The 19,842-nt window shown below is 33.0% G+C and overlaps 2 protein-coding genes across 2 annotated transcripts; both read left to right on the top strand.

Annotated features, from left to right (window-relative positions):
• Positions 1-675: 675 nt before the first annotated feature.
• On the top strand, positions 676-3,407 carry PMR5 (Pmr5/Cas1p GDSL/SGNH-like acyl-esterase family protein (DUF828)). The gene is made up of 4 exons (XM_078304436.1): positions 676-1,400; positions 1,510-1,688; positions 1,947-2,105; positions 3,000-3,407. Exons 1-4 carry the CDS (start codon positions 903-905, stop codon positions 3,322-3,324), a joined length of 1,161 nt encoding a protein of 386 aa, XP_078160562.1. The 5' UTR covers positions 676-902; the 3' UTR covers positions 3,325-3,407.
• A 12,547-nt stretch (positions 3,408-15,954) lies between these two features.
• On the top strand, positions 15,955-19,480 carry TBL3 (trichome birefringence-like protein (DUF828)). The gene is made up of 6 exons (XM_078303394.1): positions 15,955-16,285; positions 16,366-16,603; positions 17,017-17,188; positions 17,296-17,495; positions 17,977-18,135; positions 19,011-19,480. The coding sequence occupies exons 1-6, from the start codon at positions 16,105-16,107 to the stop codon at positions 19,342-19,344; spliced, it is 1,284 nt and encodes a 427-aa protein (XP_078159520.1). The 5' UTR covers positions 15,955-16,104; the 3' UTR covers positions 19,345-19,480.
• The last annotated feature ends 362 nt before the right edge of the window (positions 19,481-19,842 follow it).

The following is a 19,842-nucleotide window of genomic DNA, read 5'->3' as shown; positions in this document are numbered from 1 at the left end:
GTTTCAAAAACATTAAAAAATGATAAGGGAATGTGAAAAGGGAAGAAGAAAGGCTAGCTTTTTTCTTTTCAGATTGACAATCTCTCTGTGCAAAGAAAAGCATAGAAGGTGCTATCACCTTTGCATATATTCTTTCCCTTTGAGATTACAAAATATATATCTTTCCTAATCTCCTGATTAGCTAGTGATATTTCCATTTTTTTTATTTGATTAAAGGGCCTCAAACACCCAACATCTTTTAGATGTTATTTTCGACAATTGAACATGCATCTCTCTATGCTAAGTCACACCATTTAGTGACATTTCCATTATATCCTTATTAAATGCAATATGTGATATAGAAGTAAAAAAAATTAAATTTATCATGATGAAATCCTATCCATTTGTTGTACAATAATATTGGATGTACATATATAAGTTGTATGTTAGGATAATATTACCTTTTATGATATGATTAACTTGTTCTTGAATTAATACCTTGCGTTAGCCAATTTGACTGGCAATCAATATGGATGGCCCTCTATTTATATTAAAACATATTCTTTGGCAATGGCAAATTTGTGGGCCTATATATCTTCATATATATATATATTTTAATCTTATCTTACTTTTGCCAAAACTCAAACCTTTGTCTACAACTTGTCTTTTCTAAATACATCCTAAAAGCAAAGAATCAATACTCAATGAAGGGAACTTATTAATTTGGCTTCACAAACTCCAAACTTGATTCTCTAAAAACAAAAATTCTCCTCACGTGAATAATCCAGCTAACCTCTCACATGCACCTCTCTCCAAATTTCTCGTGCCAATCCAAAACTAGCAAGCCATAAATTTTGTAAAATAACCCCTCAATAAATAGACACATAAGTCACACCTTTTGTTTTTCTCTTCCTTTTCATCAAATGGGTTGTACTTGTACCAGATGGATGGTATCATCAGTTCTAGTAATAATGCTGATCCTTGAGACAATTCTCAGCTCGAAAGCATTGGCCGTCGGCCTAAGTAAGCGCCACCAAGTATTCAAGAAACCCGTACCAGCTGGTTTCACCGCGAACCAACCAAATTGTGACATCTTCACCGGTATCTGGGTGCAGGATGACACGTACCAGCCATACGAACCATTGAGTTGTCCCATCATTGATTCTGAGTTCAATTGTCAGTTGTATAGCCGACCTGATACCGACTACCTTCGGTACCAATGGAAGCCCTTAAATTGTGACCTCCCCAGGTTTGATGGGCTCAATTTTCTGACAAAAATGAGAGGGAAGACTGTCATGTTTGTAGGTGATTCCCTTGGAAGAAACCAATGGGAATCATTGATTTGCATGGTACATGCTGCTGTACCACAATCTCCTACGCAGATGAGCAGTAGAGATCCTTTCTACACCTATAAGTTTCTGGTATGACTACTTAATGACATACAGTTTAGACTCGTTTGGCATTTTTTTTTTTCCTTTTTTGTGAAATTTGTATATATTCTAAAGACTAGCTTGGAGGTTGTGTGAATAGGACTATGGTGTAACGCTATCGTTCCACCGAGCACCGTACCTGGTGGATATAGAGGCGGTACAAGGGAAGAGAGTGCTGAGGCTGGATGACATATCAGCAAATGCAGTTGCATGGAAAGGTGCAGATATATTATCTTTCAATTCTGGCCATTGGTGGACACATAAAGGAGCTCTACAAGGGTACCGCATAATTTTTTTTAATATTAGCTATGCATGTGCAATATTCTCTTTAATACCATTAATAGTGTACAGATTGCATGTGAACTACAAAGGTACGTTCACAAAGAAATAATCAAATTGCCTAGGTTTACAAAATGAAAAATAAATAAAAACGGTTGTAAGTTGTAACATTAATATTCCGGTTGTCGTTCAAAGATCATTTAGTGTATTTTATATATATAATGGAGATTTTGTAAATTCGTATAAATATGAATGTAGGTGGGATTACATGGGAGAGGGAGGCATGTATTACATGGACATGGATAGGCAGAGTGCATTTCAGAAAGGATTGACCACTTGGGCTAATTGGGTCGACCTCAACGTTGATCCCACCCGTACACGTGTCTTCTTTCAATCCATCTCTCCCACACATTACAAGTAATTAATTGACCACTCTCTTAACTCACTATTTCTCTCTCAAACTCTCCAGCACAAATTGGTTAGAAAAACAAAATTTTGAAATGACAATAATTAGAGCAGTCGATCAGAAGCTAACCTGGGGAATACCCCATGTTGACACTGCAATGTTGTGATCTGTTCGATTTGAATTGAACGGCGGATGTTAATTGCTGACCTCTCCAGCTATTCTTTGCCGATCCGACCTTATCAGTACACTCGGTACGTTATATACTTGGAAGTTGGAACTCGCTCCTCTGAGATATCTCATATTTTGCGTGACATTATTTTGGAATATCTGAAACGTTCAAATGCGTTCTTCACAAATCTCAAAGCACAAAGAATACTGGCCCCTGCGCTATCCCCGAATAGGCGCACTCATATACTTGGACGCATGAGCAACTTGTAACAATATTGACGGAGCTAATTAAACTTCATGCAGCGCACCAATCATATTAATTTTTCATTTGTGTTTGTTGATCGTGTGCTGCGTCAAGCTAAACTAGCTCTGTTAATATATTTACCCTAACTTGTAGGCTTGGGTGGGGTAATGTAGAGTTGTCCAATGAAATCATGAGATCAGCTCAGCAGCAGAAAGACAAATGTTCACGGGATGAATCACGGATCTCTTGCTCTTTTTCCTTTTTATTCTTTCCTTTGAAATAATGAATTTTTCTCAACTTGCTGCACAGCAAAAGCTGTAGCTTCGTCTTCATCTAGCAACCAGACTGGTCCCTAACTTATCCCTTGTCGAACCACCAGATTTGATTTTCCCATAATATGATAAACTTGACCAGGTCAATAAATTGATTAGATTATTTTCATGAACAAAGGTTTTTCCTAATTAACCGTTGGCTATTTAACTAACAAATGCAGTTCGAACGAGTGGGCCAACCAGGTGTCAAGGAATTGCTACGCCGAGAGGGTGCCGGTAGGCGGGTCGAACTACACCGGCCCTTACCCGATCCAAATGCAGGTTGTGAGATCGGTGCTAGGTGCAATGCGTACACCGGTTAGCATGTTAGACATCACGACTCTGTCACAGCTCAGGAAGGATGCGCACCCGTCTATATACAGCGGGGACCTCACGCCAGCTCAAAGAGCCGACCCGGATCACTCGGCTGACTGCAGCCACTGGTGTTTGCCAGGGCTGCCTGACACATGGAACCAACTTTTGTATACCTTACTTTTTTTCTTTTAAAGGAAGATGAAAATTTGAGAAAAGATGTCTGTAATCAGTTGTAACTTTGATTAATTTGAAGCAATTGTATGTTTCCAGTTGTATGATTGATTTCTGTTTCGTTTTCCCCCTTTTTACCATTACTAGATAAATAATCACGTTTGTGACGCGATTATTGGATGAAAACCTCCAATTTTTTTTTTTTAAATTCTATAAAAATATACTTCATAATTTAATACGATATTAGTTTTTGTTCATTTGGACATTCGTAAAAATTGCATCACCTTTTTTTTTTTTAAATTTGACTGATTCTTTAACACTGTAATTATTTCACAAAAGCAAATCGATCGGGCAAAAGCAATTGTTCTGTTATTTTTTATTCACTCTAATTGAAAATGAATGATGGAAGTTTTAGTTACGAATTTGTAGACAATGACAATTTGAAAGTGTATTTCTGTTTTAATCACAAGTGTTTTCCTATTCAGATCTCTAGAAGATTTTCTATGATTCTTTGATTGTGCTTGATCTTTTTTGCATTATAAATGCTTGACAAATGTAGACTGCGAAGAGAAGTAATTTTGTTAGTTCTAATTAATTTCTTCTACTCGGATGATAAATTGTTCATGAACAAAAATGATTAAGCAGGTGAATATTTATTTTCAAGATGGCTAAAAAAAATATATTAATTCAGATGTTTAAATTTCTATTTTAACCTTTAAAAAAAATACATATTCTATTCTCAAATATTATGTAAATAATTTATTATTATTTGAAATACTAATATTTGAGTATGTTAAAATATGACGTCAAATTATGCCAACTAATCTGATTAATCAACCACATGACGATTTATCACCCGACGGTATTCTACATGTCCTCAAAGCACATATTATTTTTACAATAATTCTTCAGATATGTGGTAAATTAAATATAAAACAATGACGACGAGATTTTAAAATTTTGTAGTACATTAAATTATTCAGCCTCTCCTTAAAGACCTCGAAAATTATCCAAATACTTAAAGTGCAAATGCTATAGAGCGGGAGATGTAAAAAAAATCATCCAAATACTTAAAGTGCAAATGCTATAGAGCGGGAGATTTAAAGAAGGATATTTGGGCTATCTTCTTACAACAAAATGTCTGAGCCATCAAACAAAAATCAATCAAATGGGAAATTTTATTTAAATAAAGCTCGGGCTTTTTAAAAAAATAAGCAGTAAAGTAACTTCAAATGTAAAATTTCTGCACCATCTGATTAAGGTCACAAGAACGGAATTATCAAGGAAAAACTTCTAAATATCTTTTAAAAGCAGAAAGCGCGAGCCATTGAATCAAAGATTCAAAATCAAACGCATAGAATTTGTAATTTTGTATACAAAAAATGATCACGCAAAATAACAACTCCAAATAATTCACATAATACTTTAGATGCCACACGCGATCTTGTCACATGAGTAAGTGCTAGAGAAAGAAATTTGTCATGTCATGATCAGTCACGTCACGTCATATCACATTTATCGATTGTGTGAACGAAAGATTGGGTTTTCGTATTAGAGGAAGTGAGGGATTTGATTGATATCAAATCAAATTTAATTTGATATTGATTTAAACATTCGATTTGTATCGAAATTTGTATGAATGATTTCGTATCAGACTGGCGGAAAGAGAAAAAATATATTGTGACAGCGACATTACATCCGAAGGCCCAAAACTATTTCACTTCTCCACTAGGCCCAATCAAACAGTGGAGGCTTCGTCCATTTCTCCATTACTCTGCCTGACGCCACCTCATTCGTTGTCAAACTAGACTGTGGACCCCACTCACGGGTTTGGAACGGAGATTTCCTGAAGGATCTGCTGTGGCAAAAGGAGAATCATGACCTTGTCACCTGAGCTTTACACCGGTACATACTACATAGATATGTTTATGCTGAATTCAGATCCTTTCCGGAACCGCAAAAAGAATCTTTTACAATTAGTTGATCCGGACCGTTCTTTTAAAAGCACAAGTAATACTGACACCCTGCTCCGCTCCGAATAGGCACTGGCTGAAGAGTAATCTGAACTGTTATTATAGTAATTGTAAAAGATTCTTTTTTATGGTACCGAAGAATAGAGTGGAAAAAACGTGTCGTATCATGATTAATACGCCGTGACTTGGGTCTCGCATCGTGCTGTGATCAAGTTAATTTTTCACGTGCTGTGTCGTACTGTGATCAAAATATCAAGGGGTGGTCACGACAGACAAATGGTCATGCCATGTGAGTTATACCGTGTCTAAACGTGACTCGCGTGACCATTTTATCATAATTTAAGTTAGTTTATTCAAGATTCACTATTCTTTGTGCAGAGCTTGATGGAAATAAAAATTTAGATCTGCTGAAATTCTCGATTGAGATAGAGTCGGGAAGAGAATTTCTGAGTTTTGAAATCCAACAGAGGATTTCAACTAATTTGTACTCTAAAAATAAACAACCCTCAGACACATCAAATTGATGACTCTCCCCTGATGTTCTCTTAATTTCTCACCAACTATTAAGAAATATATATTTCAGCTTAGCATGCTATTTGAATAAAAATATAAAACAAGTTACTGAGACCCGCAAGGGCCCGATTTCACCATCGTCGATGGTCAATGAAAGATGGATTTTGTTACTAGAAGTATTGACCAAAATATTCTAAAAATGGTATCCTAAGAACAGATTTTGTTGATTTGGCGGCAGAGAAATGCTTGGTTTTTTTTAGAATAAAAAGCAACCAACTGATTTGGTAGCGCAGTGGCTAGTCAGACAGGCAACGCTATGGGAGAAATTCTGCATAGGTAGAGGTACAAGAATTGCAACATAATGGGAAGCTATAGCATTAATGGAGAAGTTGGGTGCAGATAATGGGAAGCTATAGCATTAATGGAGAAGTTGGAAACATTCTATCGGTGGAGAGTGGGATTTTTGCTTCATCTGTCATGAATGACAGTCGACCTTAAAAATCTCCAAGCCACAAGTGATTATCTTTGCTTGTAAGTTTGCATCTCCAACAAATCCATGTGCCCAGTCTTGATTATGCTATCATGCTTCATAGTATGGTCCCACTAATAAGCAAAGTAACAAGATTTATGAATTATTCAGATGTGAGTAGTTAGGGCTGCAAACGAATTGAACTGAATCAAACTTATTCCAGTTTGAGTTTGGTTTGAATTTCGAATTGAATTTTTTACGAACTCAATTTTGAATCTTTTACGAGTGATTGTAGTCGTCGAAAGCAAGAGGTGAAAGTCGTCTAGGATTTTAGAACTGAAGCGAGAGTAACGACTTACGAGTTATGACTTATGGCTGGGCAGCCTTATGTTTTAACTTTTAAGTCATGAGTGAACATAAGTCATCAGCGAAAATCAACGGTTCATGTTACTTTGAATTTCAAACTAGAATAGTTCACGAACCTATTTCGAACGAACCATGTCTAGTTTGAATTTAGTTTGAATTAATTTTGAACTATTTTGAATCGAATTTTTTCCGAACTTTTTTGAATCAAACTTGAATCGAATCACAAACTACGAATTTTTTTGTGCAGCCCTATGAGTAGTTGATGAATTAATCCGTATATTATTCAGTATACTCGAAGTTTTTTGAATTATTCACGAATTTTACAAATTATTCGTGAATTATTTCCAATTTATTCTCAAATCATGAATTTTTAATTTCGTCAAACCTTTCCTGAATCATCAAGTTGTTACTATGCTAACTAGTACTAACAACATGTTCGAAGTTATTCTAGAAATGCGGAATACCAATACACAAGTACCAACTACAAGAAACCCGCAAACGACCCAATATACCATATACCAACAAGATCTGATCAATTAGAGACAAATACAACTTGCATGCAACTAAAATCAACAAGAATAAAAGAAAGATGTTACCGTGAAATAGATCGAGTCCAACAAGCACATAAGAGAAAGCAAACACAAGAGATAAAGTGGTTCGGTTGAGCCTACTCCACCATGAGACAAACGACCAACAAACTTCATTATTAAACAAGAGATTACAATAAATTACAAAAACCATACACCAAAAATGGCGTAGGCCTTCCAAGAAATAGAGAGGAACAAAAGAGTTTGTGCTTAGGGCCGATTTGGGCCTAAACCCAAAAAATCCCAACACAACACAACATATGGGCACATGACACTACATCTGTAAGGATTTGTGTTGTGCCTACATCGTGATTAATTGATGCTGATCATTTCAGAAAATTGACAGAACTGGTACGGCGATCCTTGCTTACAACCACTGTGGCTTACTTCAATGGCTGTGTTTCTCCTATAATAATGTGACATCAACATTTCTCCTACTTGGTTTCACCTAAAAAATGGAACTCTCCTAAGAACAACAAAACATCTCCTTCATTTCAGCGTAATAAACAGTACCAGTAAATAAATAAATAAAAACCGATCACATACAAACTACAATTATTACAAAACTTCAATCGAGATCCAGTAAAGAGCAGAAATGGATGCTAATATTGATGTTGCAATATCCATTTACAAAATAAGGAAATATTTGATTGACCTGACATATTTTGATACTTCTTTAGTACTGAGCTATTTCAATCCTTTTCTTTTGAGGAAATATTTGAACTTGGAATAAAGATACTGTCATTGATTGAATAACAGATAACGGCGAAAAAAAATCTGCTGAGCGATTAGGAGCATCCTTTAAGCAAATTGGACATTATTCTAATTATCTAGCAAAGCAGAATGATCATTCATATTGGTTTTCAGTTGAGGCAAAATTCGCATAAAATGGACTAAAATCTCCAATCCTGTTTTTTTTCCCGCTGGTTATGTCAATGAAAATAGTTAGGGATGGAGAAAATTTGTTTGTCCTGTCTTATTTTTTCAAAAATTCACTCCTTTCCAAATATTTAATTTGAAAATTAATAATATATCATTATAAATATTCAAATATGACGTGTCACCAGGAAAATTATTTTTATAATACTATTGTCTCAATAAATAAAAAAAATGTATAAACCCGAATTTGTGAAATTTGAAATTAATTTCCTATTAAATTAGCAGCCCAAATATTATTGGGCAAGAGGTCCGAATTCTCTAGCTACTCTACTGTAGCAAGCTGACCTAGGAACAGATCAGAATTTAAAAGAAGAGGAAAAAACAAAAGCACCCCAGTACAGAATAACAGGTTTCATCAAATCAATTTCCTCGTAGATCCTTGTCACCCTAAATAGATTCTAGTGGGTTCCAAACTAATTCACAAGCGCAATTAATCTGTCGTGTCGCGAGTTACTTCCATGCAGTGCCAAGTATTGTAACATAACTCACGATTGATTAATTCGTGTTTAATTTGTTTTTGTTTTTTTTGACATTTTCAAATCGAACATCGAATAAAACGGGAATCACGAATAATTCGTGAACAAATGCGAAACTTCTTTTTAATTTTTTTTGCTTCATTGTGGTACCGAATTATTTCCGAATTATACCTGAATTATTCTCGAATCACAAATTTTTAATCCCGTCGAACTGAAACCGAACTATTCGTTTGCTACTATGGTATCAATTGACTTGCTACAAATTTTGCTACATTTTAAATGCAACAGAAATTTCCAGAGTCTCATAGCCATTGCCCCATACCCGGATCCACCGACTGAAATCAAGGTCTTGACGAATGTCAATGGAGTCGTTGATGTTGTCCCCTGAAAAGTAGAAAGAGAGGTTTCACCAAACCGAATAATCTTGGTTTGTGTACTGTTACAGTGGAGAGTTAATAATTGTTAATTGGGGGACTGTACTGACACGTCCAAAATTTGCCTTCAAATCAGTGTCTGCCTAGGTTTTTAGGCCAATCAATCATTGATCATGTAACTGCTCGATAAAAGAGTCGGCAACATGCCTTAGTTTCATGAATAATACTAATAATTTGTTCAAATATGAGAAGGTGCGGTGGGACGGTTAGTTGGAAAATAAAAGTCTTAAAATTATAATTACTAAAAATATCATTTCTCTTACGACATCTAACTTTTATAAAAAAAAATTATTTAAATATAATACAAGAAGAGAGATCTACTTAGATCCGATGTTGTTGACACCAAATTACATCTTATATTTTCAAAAAATTTGATTTATAAGTACATTTTAATATATCCATCATGTTAAACGATTTGGATCGATTGTTTGAACTTTGAAAATATAAAATGTAATTCGGTGTCACCAAAAAATAGTACAAGTGCTTCCTCATAATACAAATATGTCGGGCTAGGTAGCATAATAGTAGTCAGTAGGCCGCATCTTATTTTCCAATAATATTATGTGCTCTCGATAATATAATTGGCTGTATATATAGCTTATTCATATCTTATAGTAACATAATAGTAGTCAGTAGGCGCATCTTATTTTCCAATAATATTATGTGCTCTCGATAATAATTGGCTGTGTAGCTTATTCATATCTTATAGTAATATAATAGTAGTCAGTAGGCCGCATCTTATTTTCCAATAATATTATGGAGTAGAACTAAGGTGTTTTTAAGTTCATCAAGCCTCTTAGTAAACTCAAGCCTAAAATTCATCAAATTGGCTTTAAATAATAAATCTGAACTGTTGAACCCGCCTACCTTACGAGTGATATGTCTACATATGAAAATTTTAAACATTCGAATTAATTTAGTATAAAGTTAGGTCAAAATTAGAAGGTTAATAAATTAATTTTAATACATTCATTTTTTTTAACGTTTTTTGACCGCTTGGCTTTATACTAAATTAATTCAAATGTTTAAAATTTTCACATTTAGATGCATCACTCGTAAGGTAGGCGAATTTCAACGATTCGAATTCGTCATTTAAAGCCGATTTGACAGATTTTAGACTTGAGTTCACCAAAGAACTCGGTGAACTTAAGAACACCCTAATTCTACTCAATATTATGTGCTCTTGATAATAATTGGTTGTATAGCTTATTCATATCTTATAGTAATTACACTAGAAAACATTTTATAGAATATGATTCGTTCGAGATCTATTCAGAAAAAAGTTTGTAATTAACTCATTTCATTCTTATTTAGCTTGTCATTAACGAATTCAAATTTGATCCAACTCGGCTAATTGCAAGAAGGAGAAAGTATCTTTCAATTCTTACTATCCCTTTTTGTGTGCATCATGATTAATGAGATAATGAAATTTGTTATAAGAAAAAGGCAAATTTATTTTCTGACTCTTGATCTATATATAACTCACAATATCAAATCCACGAATATCTTTAAGAATAATTATAAGGAACCCCCCACTCTCATCTCCCCATTTTTCCCGCACTCTCTCTCTTCCTTAACTGCCATATATCCCCCACTAATTTCACTAAAAGTTTCATTTTATCCCCGCATTAAATTAGACTGTCATTTAATACCAATCCCCGCATTAATTATGCCTTCCTCTAATAACAATTCCCGCATTAATTATTCCTTTAAAAACAATCTCCGCATTAATTATACTGTTATCTAATAACAATCCCCGTTAATAAATGCTTATCTGTTAATTGATGTTCAAAAAAGTATTTATCATTATTTCTGAGAAGTATTTACCCTTGTAACATAGAGTATTTATCATCATGTATGAGAGTATTTATCATTGATGTTTTACTGTAAGTTGCAATTATGTCTGAGAAGTATTTATCTATGTAATACAAAGTATTTATCCATATAACATAAAGTATTTATCATTATGCATGAGAGTATTTATCATTGATATTTTACTGAAAGTTGCAAGTATGCATGAGAAGTATTTATCCATGTAACATAAAGTATTTATCCATATAATGTAAAGTATTTACCCATGTAACATAAAATATTTATCATTATGTCTCAGAGTATTTATCATCGGGTGAGGGAATGTTTATTTAATGGTCTCCAGTTGTGCGGGGACGATTCAAAAAAAAAAAGAAATTTTGTGCGGGGACAATTAAAGGATTGATTTATTCTTTTATAAATAGAGATAATTGCATAGGGTTTAATACCTGACAAATTCAAGTTAAATACTTTGATGCTTGAAGTTAAATACTAACAGTTTTTTAAATGCTCATTAATGATTGAGCGGTCCCCCCATATTTTTTTTGGCAGTATCTGCGGGGATAAATATGGAGATAGACCTGCGGAGATTGTTATAATGATCCTATCTTTAATCTATATGCGGTCACTTGTTAAAGTACGAGCCCTCAAAGTTTCCCTTGATCTACTTGTTGAAAAATTTAGATCATTAGAAGCAACAAGGACAATTCATTTGCTGTCGATAATAAAAAATATATATTAATTAAGAAAGCAAAGCCCGGATTAAATATTGTACGTAATAACAGAAGTTCCGTGCTTTATGAACAACTGTTATTGTCCTTTATGATGGGCCACTCGACCAAATAATTTCCCAAATTGTCACTCCAGAATATCATCCTCTATTTGATCTTTGGTTCCAGATCACATCTTAAATGTTTCATTTTTTATTTATTTAAATGTCAATAATACATCTGACGACTGACATATTTTACATGCTATTTTTGAGAATTAAACGTGTATTGAAAAGAGATGAGATACTAATTGACCCTCTTGTATATTCGAAGAACTCAATATAATGTTTTTGTTAAGAAAAAAAAGATAAATTAACAAATGTATTTTTTAATAACCGTGATACTTGATAAAATTAATACAAAAATTGTATTCATATACTGTATAATTTAGCTTAATTGTTTATAAGACTTAATGCAATTGTAGATAATTATATTATCTATCAAATGACAAAATTAAATAATTAATTTTTAAACCTGCTTTAATTTAATAGACAATTTATTTAAATTAAAATATATATATATGCTTCTTTATTTTCATATCACGATATCCGTGTGATGAATTTGACAATTATCAAAATAATGTTGTTGTCAATATTACATATGTCCCATTAGTTGGATAGCAATTAGTTAGATAAGTAGTAATAGCATCACGTAATAAAGAATGTCAATGCATGACATTAGATTCACACCTAATTCTTTTCCGTTTATTAAACGCATAGATATCTGTCATTTCTAGGATTTTTCATATGTTGACTCGGTTAAACTTGCCAATATAATATTATATTTTGAGTCTTGAAATTAAAGATGTGTATTGTGCTGACATTTAGAATACATTTATATATTAAAAGATAGAGAATAATTTTTACTTATATCCACTACATTTACCAACGTTAACACACATAAAATGATCCCTCGTCTCTATATATAATATATCGGCTGTGGCTAAATTGCTGCTGGCAGCAGTTCTGCCCAGGTGCTGCCGGGGCTATATTTAGCCGTGTGATGTCCAAACAACAAATTCAAACTGTTAGATGTTTAATCTATATTATAATCTACTTGGAGACCAAATTTTACATTTTTTGGAATTTTTTTACTATTTATTAAGCTGGTTTGAAAACCGCTGATTTCAATGCTGCAGAAAATTACTGAAATCAGCGGTTTTCAAACCAGCTTAATAAATAGTAAAAAAATTCCAAAAAATGTAAAATTTGGTCTCCAAGTAGATTATAATATAGATTAAACATCTAACGGTTTGGATTGGTTGTTTGGACATCACAAAATATAAAAAATGCGGCAGCACCTCCGGCTAAAATGCTGCTGGCAGCAAATTAACCGGACCCATAATATATCCATTTGATATATTAAAAAAAATACTGTTCAAATACTGAAAAGTTAAATTATTATCTTTTTAATTATTTTTTTGAAAAAAAGACTGAAAAGTCCGTTTCATGTTAATGAAACAAAAGTTAAATTACAGTAGCGGAAATATTTTTGTGTATGCTATATATGTGCAAAAGTTAAACACCCACATAATTAACACCATCTATGTTATTGTCTCCAAGCAAAAGCTGAAAAGTTAAATTATATGAATTCTTCACCGTTTAAATATGATATGTATGATATATCAATTTGAATTAATTTGAAAAGCACTAACATGCAATTACTATGCGCTAATAATTGATTATACGACTAAACTATTTGAAGATAAAACAAATTCCTTGAGTCTGTATCCCACATCGTCCATCAGCAGACGAAGTGAAAATGAATAAACAAAGAATATAGAAAAATGAAAAAAAAAACATTATGATAGGTCTTTTTCAACCCTAATTTTTTTATTCTTGGAATAAATAAATAAATAATTAAACATGTACTAACTATTTTAGCAAATTTATTTTATATCATAATTGCTGAATAATTCAGCAATCTGCATATATATAAGAGGATTTGGCTTCACATCTCATGATAGAACGACTCACTATATATATATATATATATAGAGAGAGAGAGAGAGAGAGAGAGAGAGGGGCTAATAAACAATCGATTGTTCCTATCTCCAGTGCAACTAAGTCATTTTTCAATTTTTAAAGTCCAAATGATCAATCCAAACCGTTAGATGTGATCTCCATATTAAAATGTGCTAGGAGACCAAATTTTATATTTTTTTACTATTTATTAAGCCACTTTGAAAATCACTGATCCAACGGTAGCTTCTGATTTTACTGTTTGGTTAAGCCACCGTTGGATCAGCAATTTTCAAAGTGGCTTAATAAATAGTAAAAAAAATTCAAAAAATGTAAAATTTGGTCTCCTAGCACATTTTAATATGGAGATAACATCTAACGGCTTGAATCGATCATTTGGACTTTAAAAATCGGAAAATGACTTGGTTGCACGGGAGGCTAGGAACAATCGATTGTTTATTAGCCTACCTATATATATATAGTTTTGAAAATAAATATGAAAGTTTAGCCTCCAGATTTTATTAATAATGATACCAGCAGTGTCCCAAGTTACAAGTTACACCGATTCATATATTTAGTATGAGTAATTGTACCTTCTTACTACAAGCTAGAATGGGACACTATCTGCAAGGGTAAAAAATGACTATCTGCGAGGATATACTAACATAAATGTGTTTTTTCTATTAGCGATGGTAGTACATTTTAATACAATTTCTAAAATAAATTTAGAATCAGCTAATAAAAAGTTAATTTGCGAAACCAGCCAGAATGGTTCGGCCCGTACAAACTATGGAACCATTTTAGTCCAGCAGTTTACATCTGCGGAACTACTCTACTGATTTTACAGATATAATACGTGAAAGTAGTAAAATTCAAAAAAATTCGAGAAAAAAATGATTTTTTTTTTCAAAGATGCTAAAGAAAAATCGGCACATAGTCATCAACATGGTTGATGGTTATGCAATTCAATATACATTTTTTGTATATATAAAAAAAAGAATATATAATGACTTTAAAGTTAAATTAACCATAAACATATATACATGAACTTTTTAAAACGACAGGATTAAGTTTAGGGTTCACTATCTTTACAACCACATTTTGTAGTTGTGTCGTGTTAACTAAAGACATGTCTTTAATATAATTTGTACTATGATAGTTGCTTGCTTTATTTAGAGTTCTTAGTTTGCCTCACCGTGGGATTTTTGCTATTTAGAAATAAACAAATTTATTTAAATGAAACAAGCACTTTCGGTATGGAATTTCTAAAAGGTAACTTCACCGTAGAAGTGCTACGTTGAAAGGTGGAGAGTTTAGATTTAAGATTCATAGATTCATGACATGCTTCCACCGAGCTGCATGCTTTTCAAAAATCCCGCACCAAAGATTCTTGTTTCGTTTAAAACTTTTAATGAATTTGTTTATTTCTAATTAAAAAAATCCTCACCGTGTTGTCACGCTTCTATATTGTACATGTATAAACAAATAATCATTCGGTATTAATAACGCATTTCTAAAAAAATATATCCTTTACGCAGGAAAATTTGAAAATAGGACAATTATACTAAAGTATATTTAAATCTTATAGTATATTTAATTATTTATTAATATTAAATAATATATCTAAAATTTTAAAATATGTAATTATAGATATCTTCTCTACTATTTAGATAAGATATCTTCATGAAATTTGATTTAATTAATTTAGAATTTAATATTCCAACCCATCAAAATTTAGTAAGGCCTCAACAGTTATAAAATTTAAATTATTTAATGGAAGACTAAACAACTCCCAAATTATTTAAGTCTGATACACCCTAATAAACTAATAAATGCCAGAAGGGAAAAAAAAGTAATTAAAGTAACCGTTTTAGATGCAAATTAAAGCGTATGCGCGACTTAGTTACACTATTCAACGAGTTGAGATCTAGTGAAGTAACTCAACTTTTGGTTTTGGATTGGAACCGTCAGATTTGAATCTGTGATAATTCATCTAAAGTGGAGCGCACACATCCCAAATAACAAGTTCGAGTCCAAAAATAATCTCGAGCGGCGGATTCAAATCAGACGGTCTTGATCTAAAACCCAAAAGTTGGATTACTTTAGTGGATCCGGACCCTATTAAACAGGGCTACTATTTGAAGAAATGAGCTACTTTTGCCTTATCCAGCTAATTTTTTTTTTTTTTTTTACCAAAATTAGAACCCACTTCTGTTATAAGATCGCAAGACTAAAAATATTAAAGATCAAATAGTCCGGATCAATAATGACAAACTATACAATCACAACAATAATAGGAAATACGCACTATGAATTTGCTTCAGCTTCACTCAGAGGCCATATATAGCTAACACGACCCCACAATTGCATAAAAATGCCTTTTCTTTCAACCCTTTAGTACTTGACATTTTATTATTAATGGGTCTCTAACGAGCCTCAATAATGTAATCATGCTTTAATAATTCACATCCTCGCTTCACACTCTCTTAATTTCTTTTCGTTCAATGAAGAAGACACATAGAGGCAAACTCTCCGCCTCAATTGCGGTATCGCTGATAGGTGGCCTCGCACTTGTCGGTCTCGTATTCATTGAAGATTTACGCATAGTCACCGGGATATCCATCATCAAGCTAAATGCTTCTAGGCTTCATGGCATTTATAATTCTACTATGATTCTTCGGAGAGGTACATATATCCCCTCATTAAGTTATATGTGCTATATATAGTTTGAGCTTCATTGATGAATTACATCACATTTTACATAGGAGGACAGAGGAAGACATTAGAGGAGAGAATGAATGATGAAGATGCCAAGGTGATGTTTGATCCCAAATGGTGTAGCGTGACAGATGGCAAATGGGTTTTTAATGAATCCAAACATTTGCCATACGATGATACCACATGCCCATATATTGATAAACAAGTGAGTTGTGGAAGGAATGGAAGGCCTGACAAGGAATATTTGTACTGGGAGTGGAAACTTGATAACTGCACTTTACCAAGGTTAATTTCCGGCATTTTTTACCGTTTAATTTCTTAAAATAAAATTGCCAAGTAAATTAATTGTTTTATTATTTTTTTATTAAGGATGTGTCCCGAAATGGAGTTTTTTTGTTTTTCAACAAATATAAGAATTGGGTTTCCATTTAAGGAAGAAACAAATAATAATTCACGGTACTATGCACAATTGATTCAAAGCCCGTTTGAAACCCATTAGAAGCCCAAAATTGGCACTAGCTTCATCAGGCTACAATGAAGACATCATGTAGAATTTAGCATTAACTTAAATTTCACTCTCAATAATAATCAAATTTTAAGTATTTAACCTTAGAAATATCCTTTAACATATTCTTAGATTTAGTTATTCCATGTAAACCATTAGCAAGCATGAAATTTTGTTGTTGTTTGTTTTGTAGATTTGATGCAAAATCTATGCTTGAAAAGATTAGAGGAAAGAGGATGATGTTTGTCGGGGATTCGCTTCAGCGAGCCCAATGGGCATCTATTGCGTGTCTCGTGCATTCTGTCATACCCGCAAGCGAGAGATACATGCGCAACGATAATGGTGTCTCTGTTTTCACAGCCATGGTACATAATGAACAAATTCTTAATTAGCACATCCCACAATATACACATAATGAATTCATCTATGAGATTCATCAGTTGATTGAAAACTGTTATTTTGTTGTAATTAGGAATACAATGCAACTATCGAGTTTTATTGGGCACCTTTTCTGATCGAGTCAAATACCGACGGGCAAATAATCGCAGATCCAAACCGACGAATATTGCACGTGGATGCAATTGCGAATCATGCGCAACATTGGGTAGGGGTCGATATACTTGTGTTTGAGACGTACATTTGGTGGATGAGTGGACAGACAATTAAATCTGTGTGAGTTGAAAAGCTAGAACATTAATCTTGTTTAATTCCTCCCCCCCCCTCAAATTATTGGAAAAAAGTCTTATAGGTCCTTTAAATTGATTTTTTCTTAGATAAAGATGATAATTAAACTTTCTGACTTTAAATATTTACAAGTAATACTTTAATTAAATTTTGAATTCTACACGGATAATATCTCTTAACAACTATAAGTTAGACGGATTTCGCTTTAAACTAAAAAGTTTGAAACTTGTATTTGCTTTTTTTTTTTTTTTTTTTTTAAAAAAAAAAAAACGGTGCAAATTTGTACCATCTTCAGTTATCACTCCGTCGTAGTCGCAAGGCACCGAGTGAAAGAGCACAGATGATCAAGAAACATTTTTCATTGTTGAGGGGCATTCTGGGGGTGTGAAATTGTAGTTTGAGGTTCTATAAGTTGTTAGATGAATAACTTCTTTTTTTTCACAGTCAATAATTTTGTAAATTTTTATAGGTGGGGTTCTTTTGCAAATGGAGAAGAGGGGTTTGAAGAATTAGATAGTACCGTTGCTTTCAAAATTGGGCTCAAGACATGGGCCAACTGGATTGATTCTGCATTGGACCCAAATAAAACAAAGATTTTCTTCACTACCATATCCCCCACACATATGAGGTAAAATTAATTATGTCACTTAATATTTCTTCAATTTCTCCTTCATTTACTTTTTGTTGCTTTCCCTGTAATATTAAACACCTGTATGATATTTTTTTAAGGAAATTGTTTTATAAGAGCACTCGTATATTTTGTTGTTCATCATCATATTTTATAAAGGAAACATTTATCATTGCTTCAATCCAATGTAGAACCAGGAGCTCGCTCCTCTATGCATTGTCCAGGGTTGTTCAGTCACTCTCATAATTTAAAAAAAAAAAAAAATATGTATATTAAAATTTAATTTAATTTTTATATTTTTTTATATAGTTCATATTTCTTTTTTAAATTATTACATCTGTGCTTGAATTTAAGCTTCGGTAAATTTTTTATATAATTCATCTTTCTTTGTAAATTATTACATCTTTCTTTGTAAATTAGAATTTTAATTTGTTATTGTGGAGACTTGAATTTAAGCTTCGGTTATGCATTATGTGTTATAAGAGCATCTACATCCCTGAAACTCTTGGAGTTTCTAATCTGATGTGACAGTTTCTAAACTAGTTTCAGGGATGCAGATGAGTTTCTTATTTAGCAACTTTGCTCCAAAATTTCTTAATAAGAAACTTTTTATAAACTCTGACGTGGTCAAATAATTCGCTGAAATTCTTCTTTCTTGTAATTTATTTGCTGATGTGGCAATTAAGAAACTCTAATTTTAGTTTCAGGGATGTGGGGGTTTAGAAACTTTCAGAGACAAAATTTCTAAAAATTAGTTGACAGTTATTTAGAAACTCCAATAGTTTCATGGATGTAGATGCTCTAAAGTTTAGTCTCTTTTAACTAATTTTTTTAGTTCCACTCCTCTAAATTATTTTAAATAACATCTCAAACAGAAGTACGGACTGGAACCACAACGAAAATATAAGGTGCTTCAATGAAACAAAGCCAGTACTGAGGAAAGGCTACCGGGGAACCGGCACGGACCAAAGAATGATGGACATTGTATCGAGCGTGGTCACGAGAATGAAAACTCCGGTTACATTTCTCAATGTGACGCAACTTTCAGAGCACAGGATCGATGGACACGTGTCGATCTACACCGAGTCGCAAGGAAAAGTCTTGACAGACGAGCAAAAGGCAGACCCGGAACAGTATGTGGATTGCATCCATTGGTGCTTGCCGGGCGTACCCGATACATGGAATCAGCTCCTCTATGCTTATTTGTAAAAACTTATATTAGAAGCAGCCTTAAAAAGTATGCTTAGTTGTTCCAGAAGAGTGGATAACTAGGTACATTAATTATTAAATGACTTTAATTGCATGGATTATTATTTGCAGTAACATGCATGTGAATCAGAAAAAAGTGTTCTAATTAGGGGTGCAAACAGATTGGATAATATCTGATCATATCCGGATTCGTATCTGAAAATTCAATACGGATATCTGATATCCGAATATCCGTGCAAATACAGATACATATATGGTTTTGATTTTTAATTATCCGAATCCAAATAGTAGATATATACCAGTTTAATATATATTATGAAAATATTTATGTATATATCTATGGATATCCTATATCCGTATCCGAAAAATAAAAGCAGATATGAATATAGTTTTAAGTTCTAGTGCATCGGAGGTGTTCAGCAATCCTCTTTATAGGAGTTAGGATAAAAATTTAATCTTTATTGTTTGGCAAGAGGTGAGGGTTAAAAAATTTAGATT

This window comes from Carex rostrata, chromosome 6, assembly GCF_964058835.1.
Source record: "Carex rostrata chromosome 6, lpCarRost1.2, whole genome shotgun sequence".
NCBI lineage: Eukaryota > Viridiplantae > Streptophyta > Magnoliopsida > Poales > Cyperaceae > Carex > Carex rostrata.
The sequence above is the reverse complement of the archived record's forward strand: the minus strand, read 5'-3'. Positions and strand labels throughout refer to the sequence as shown.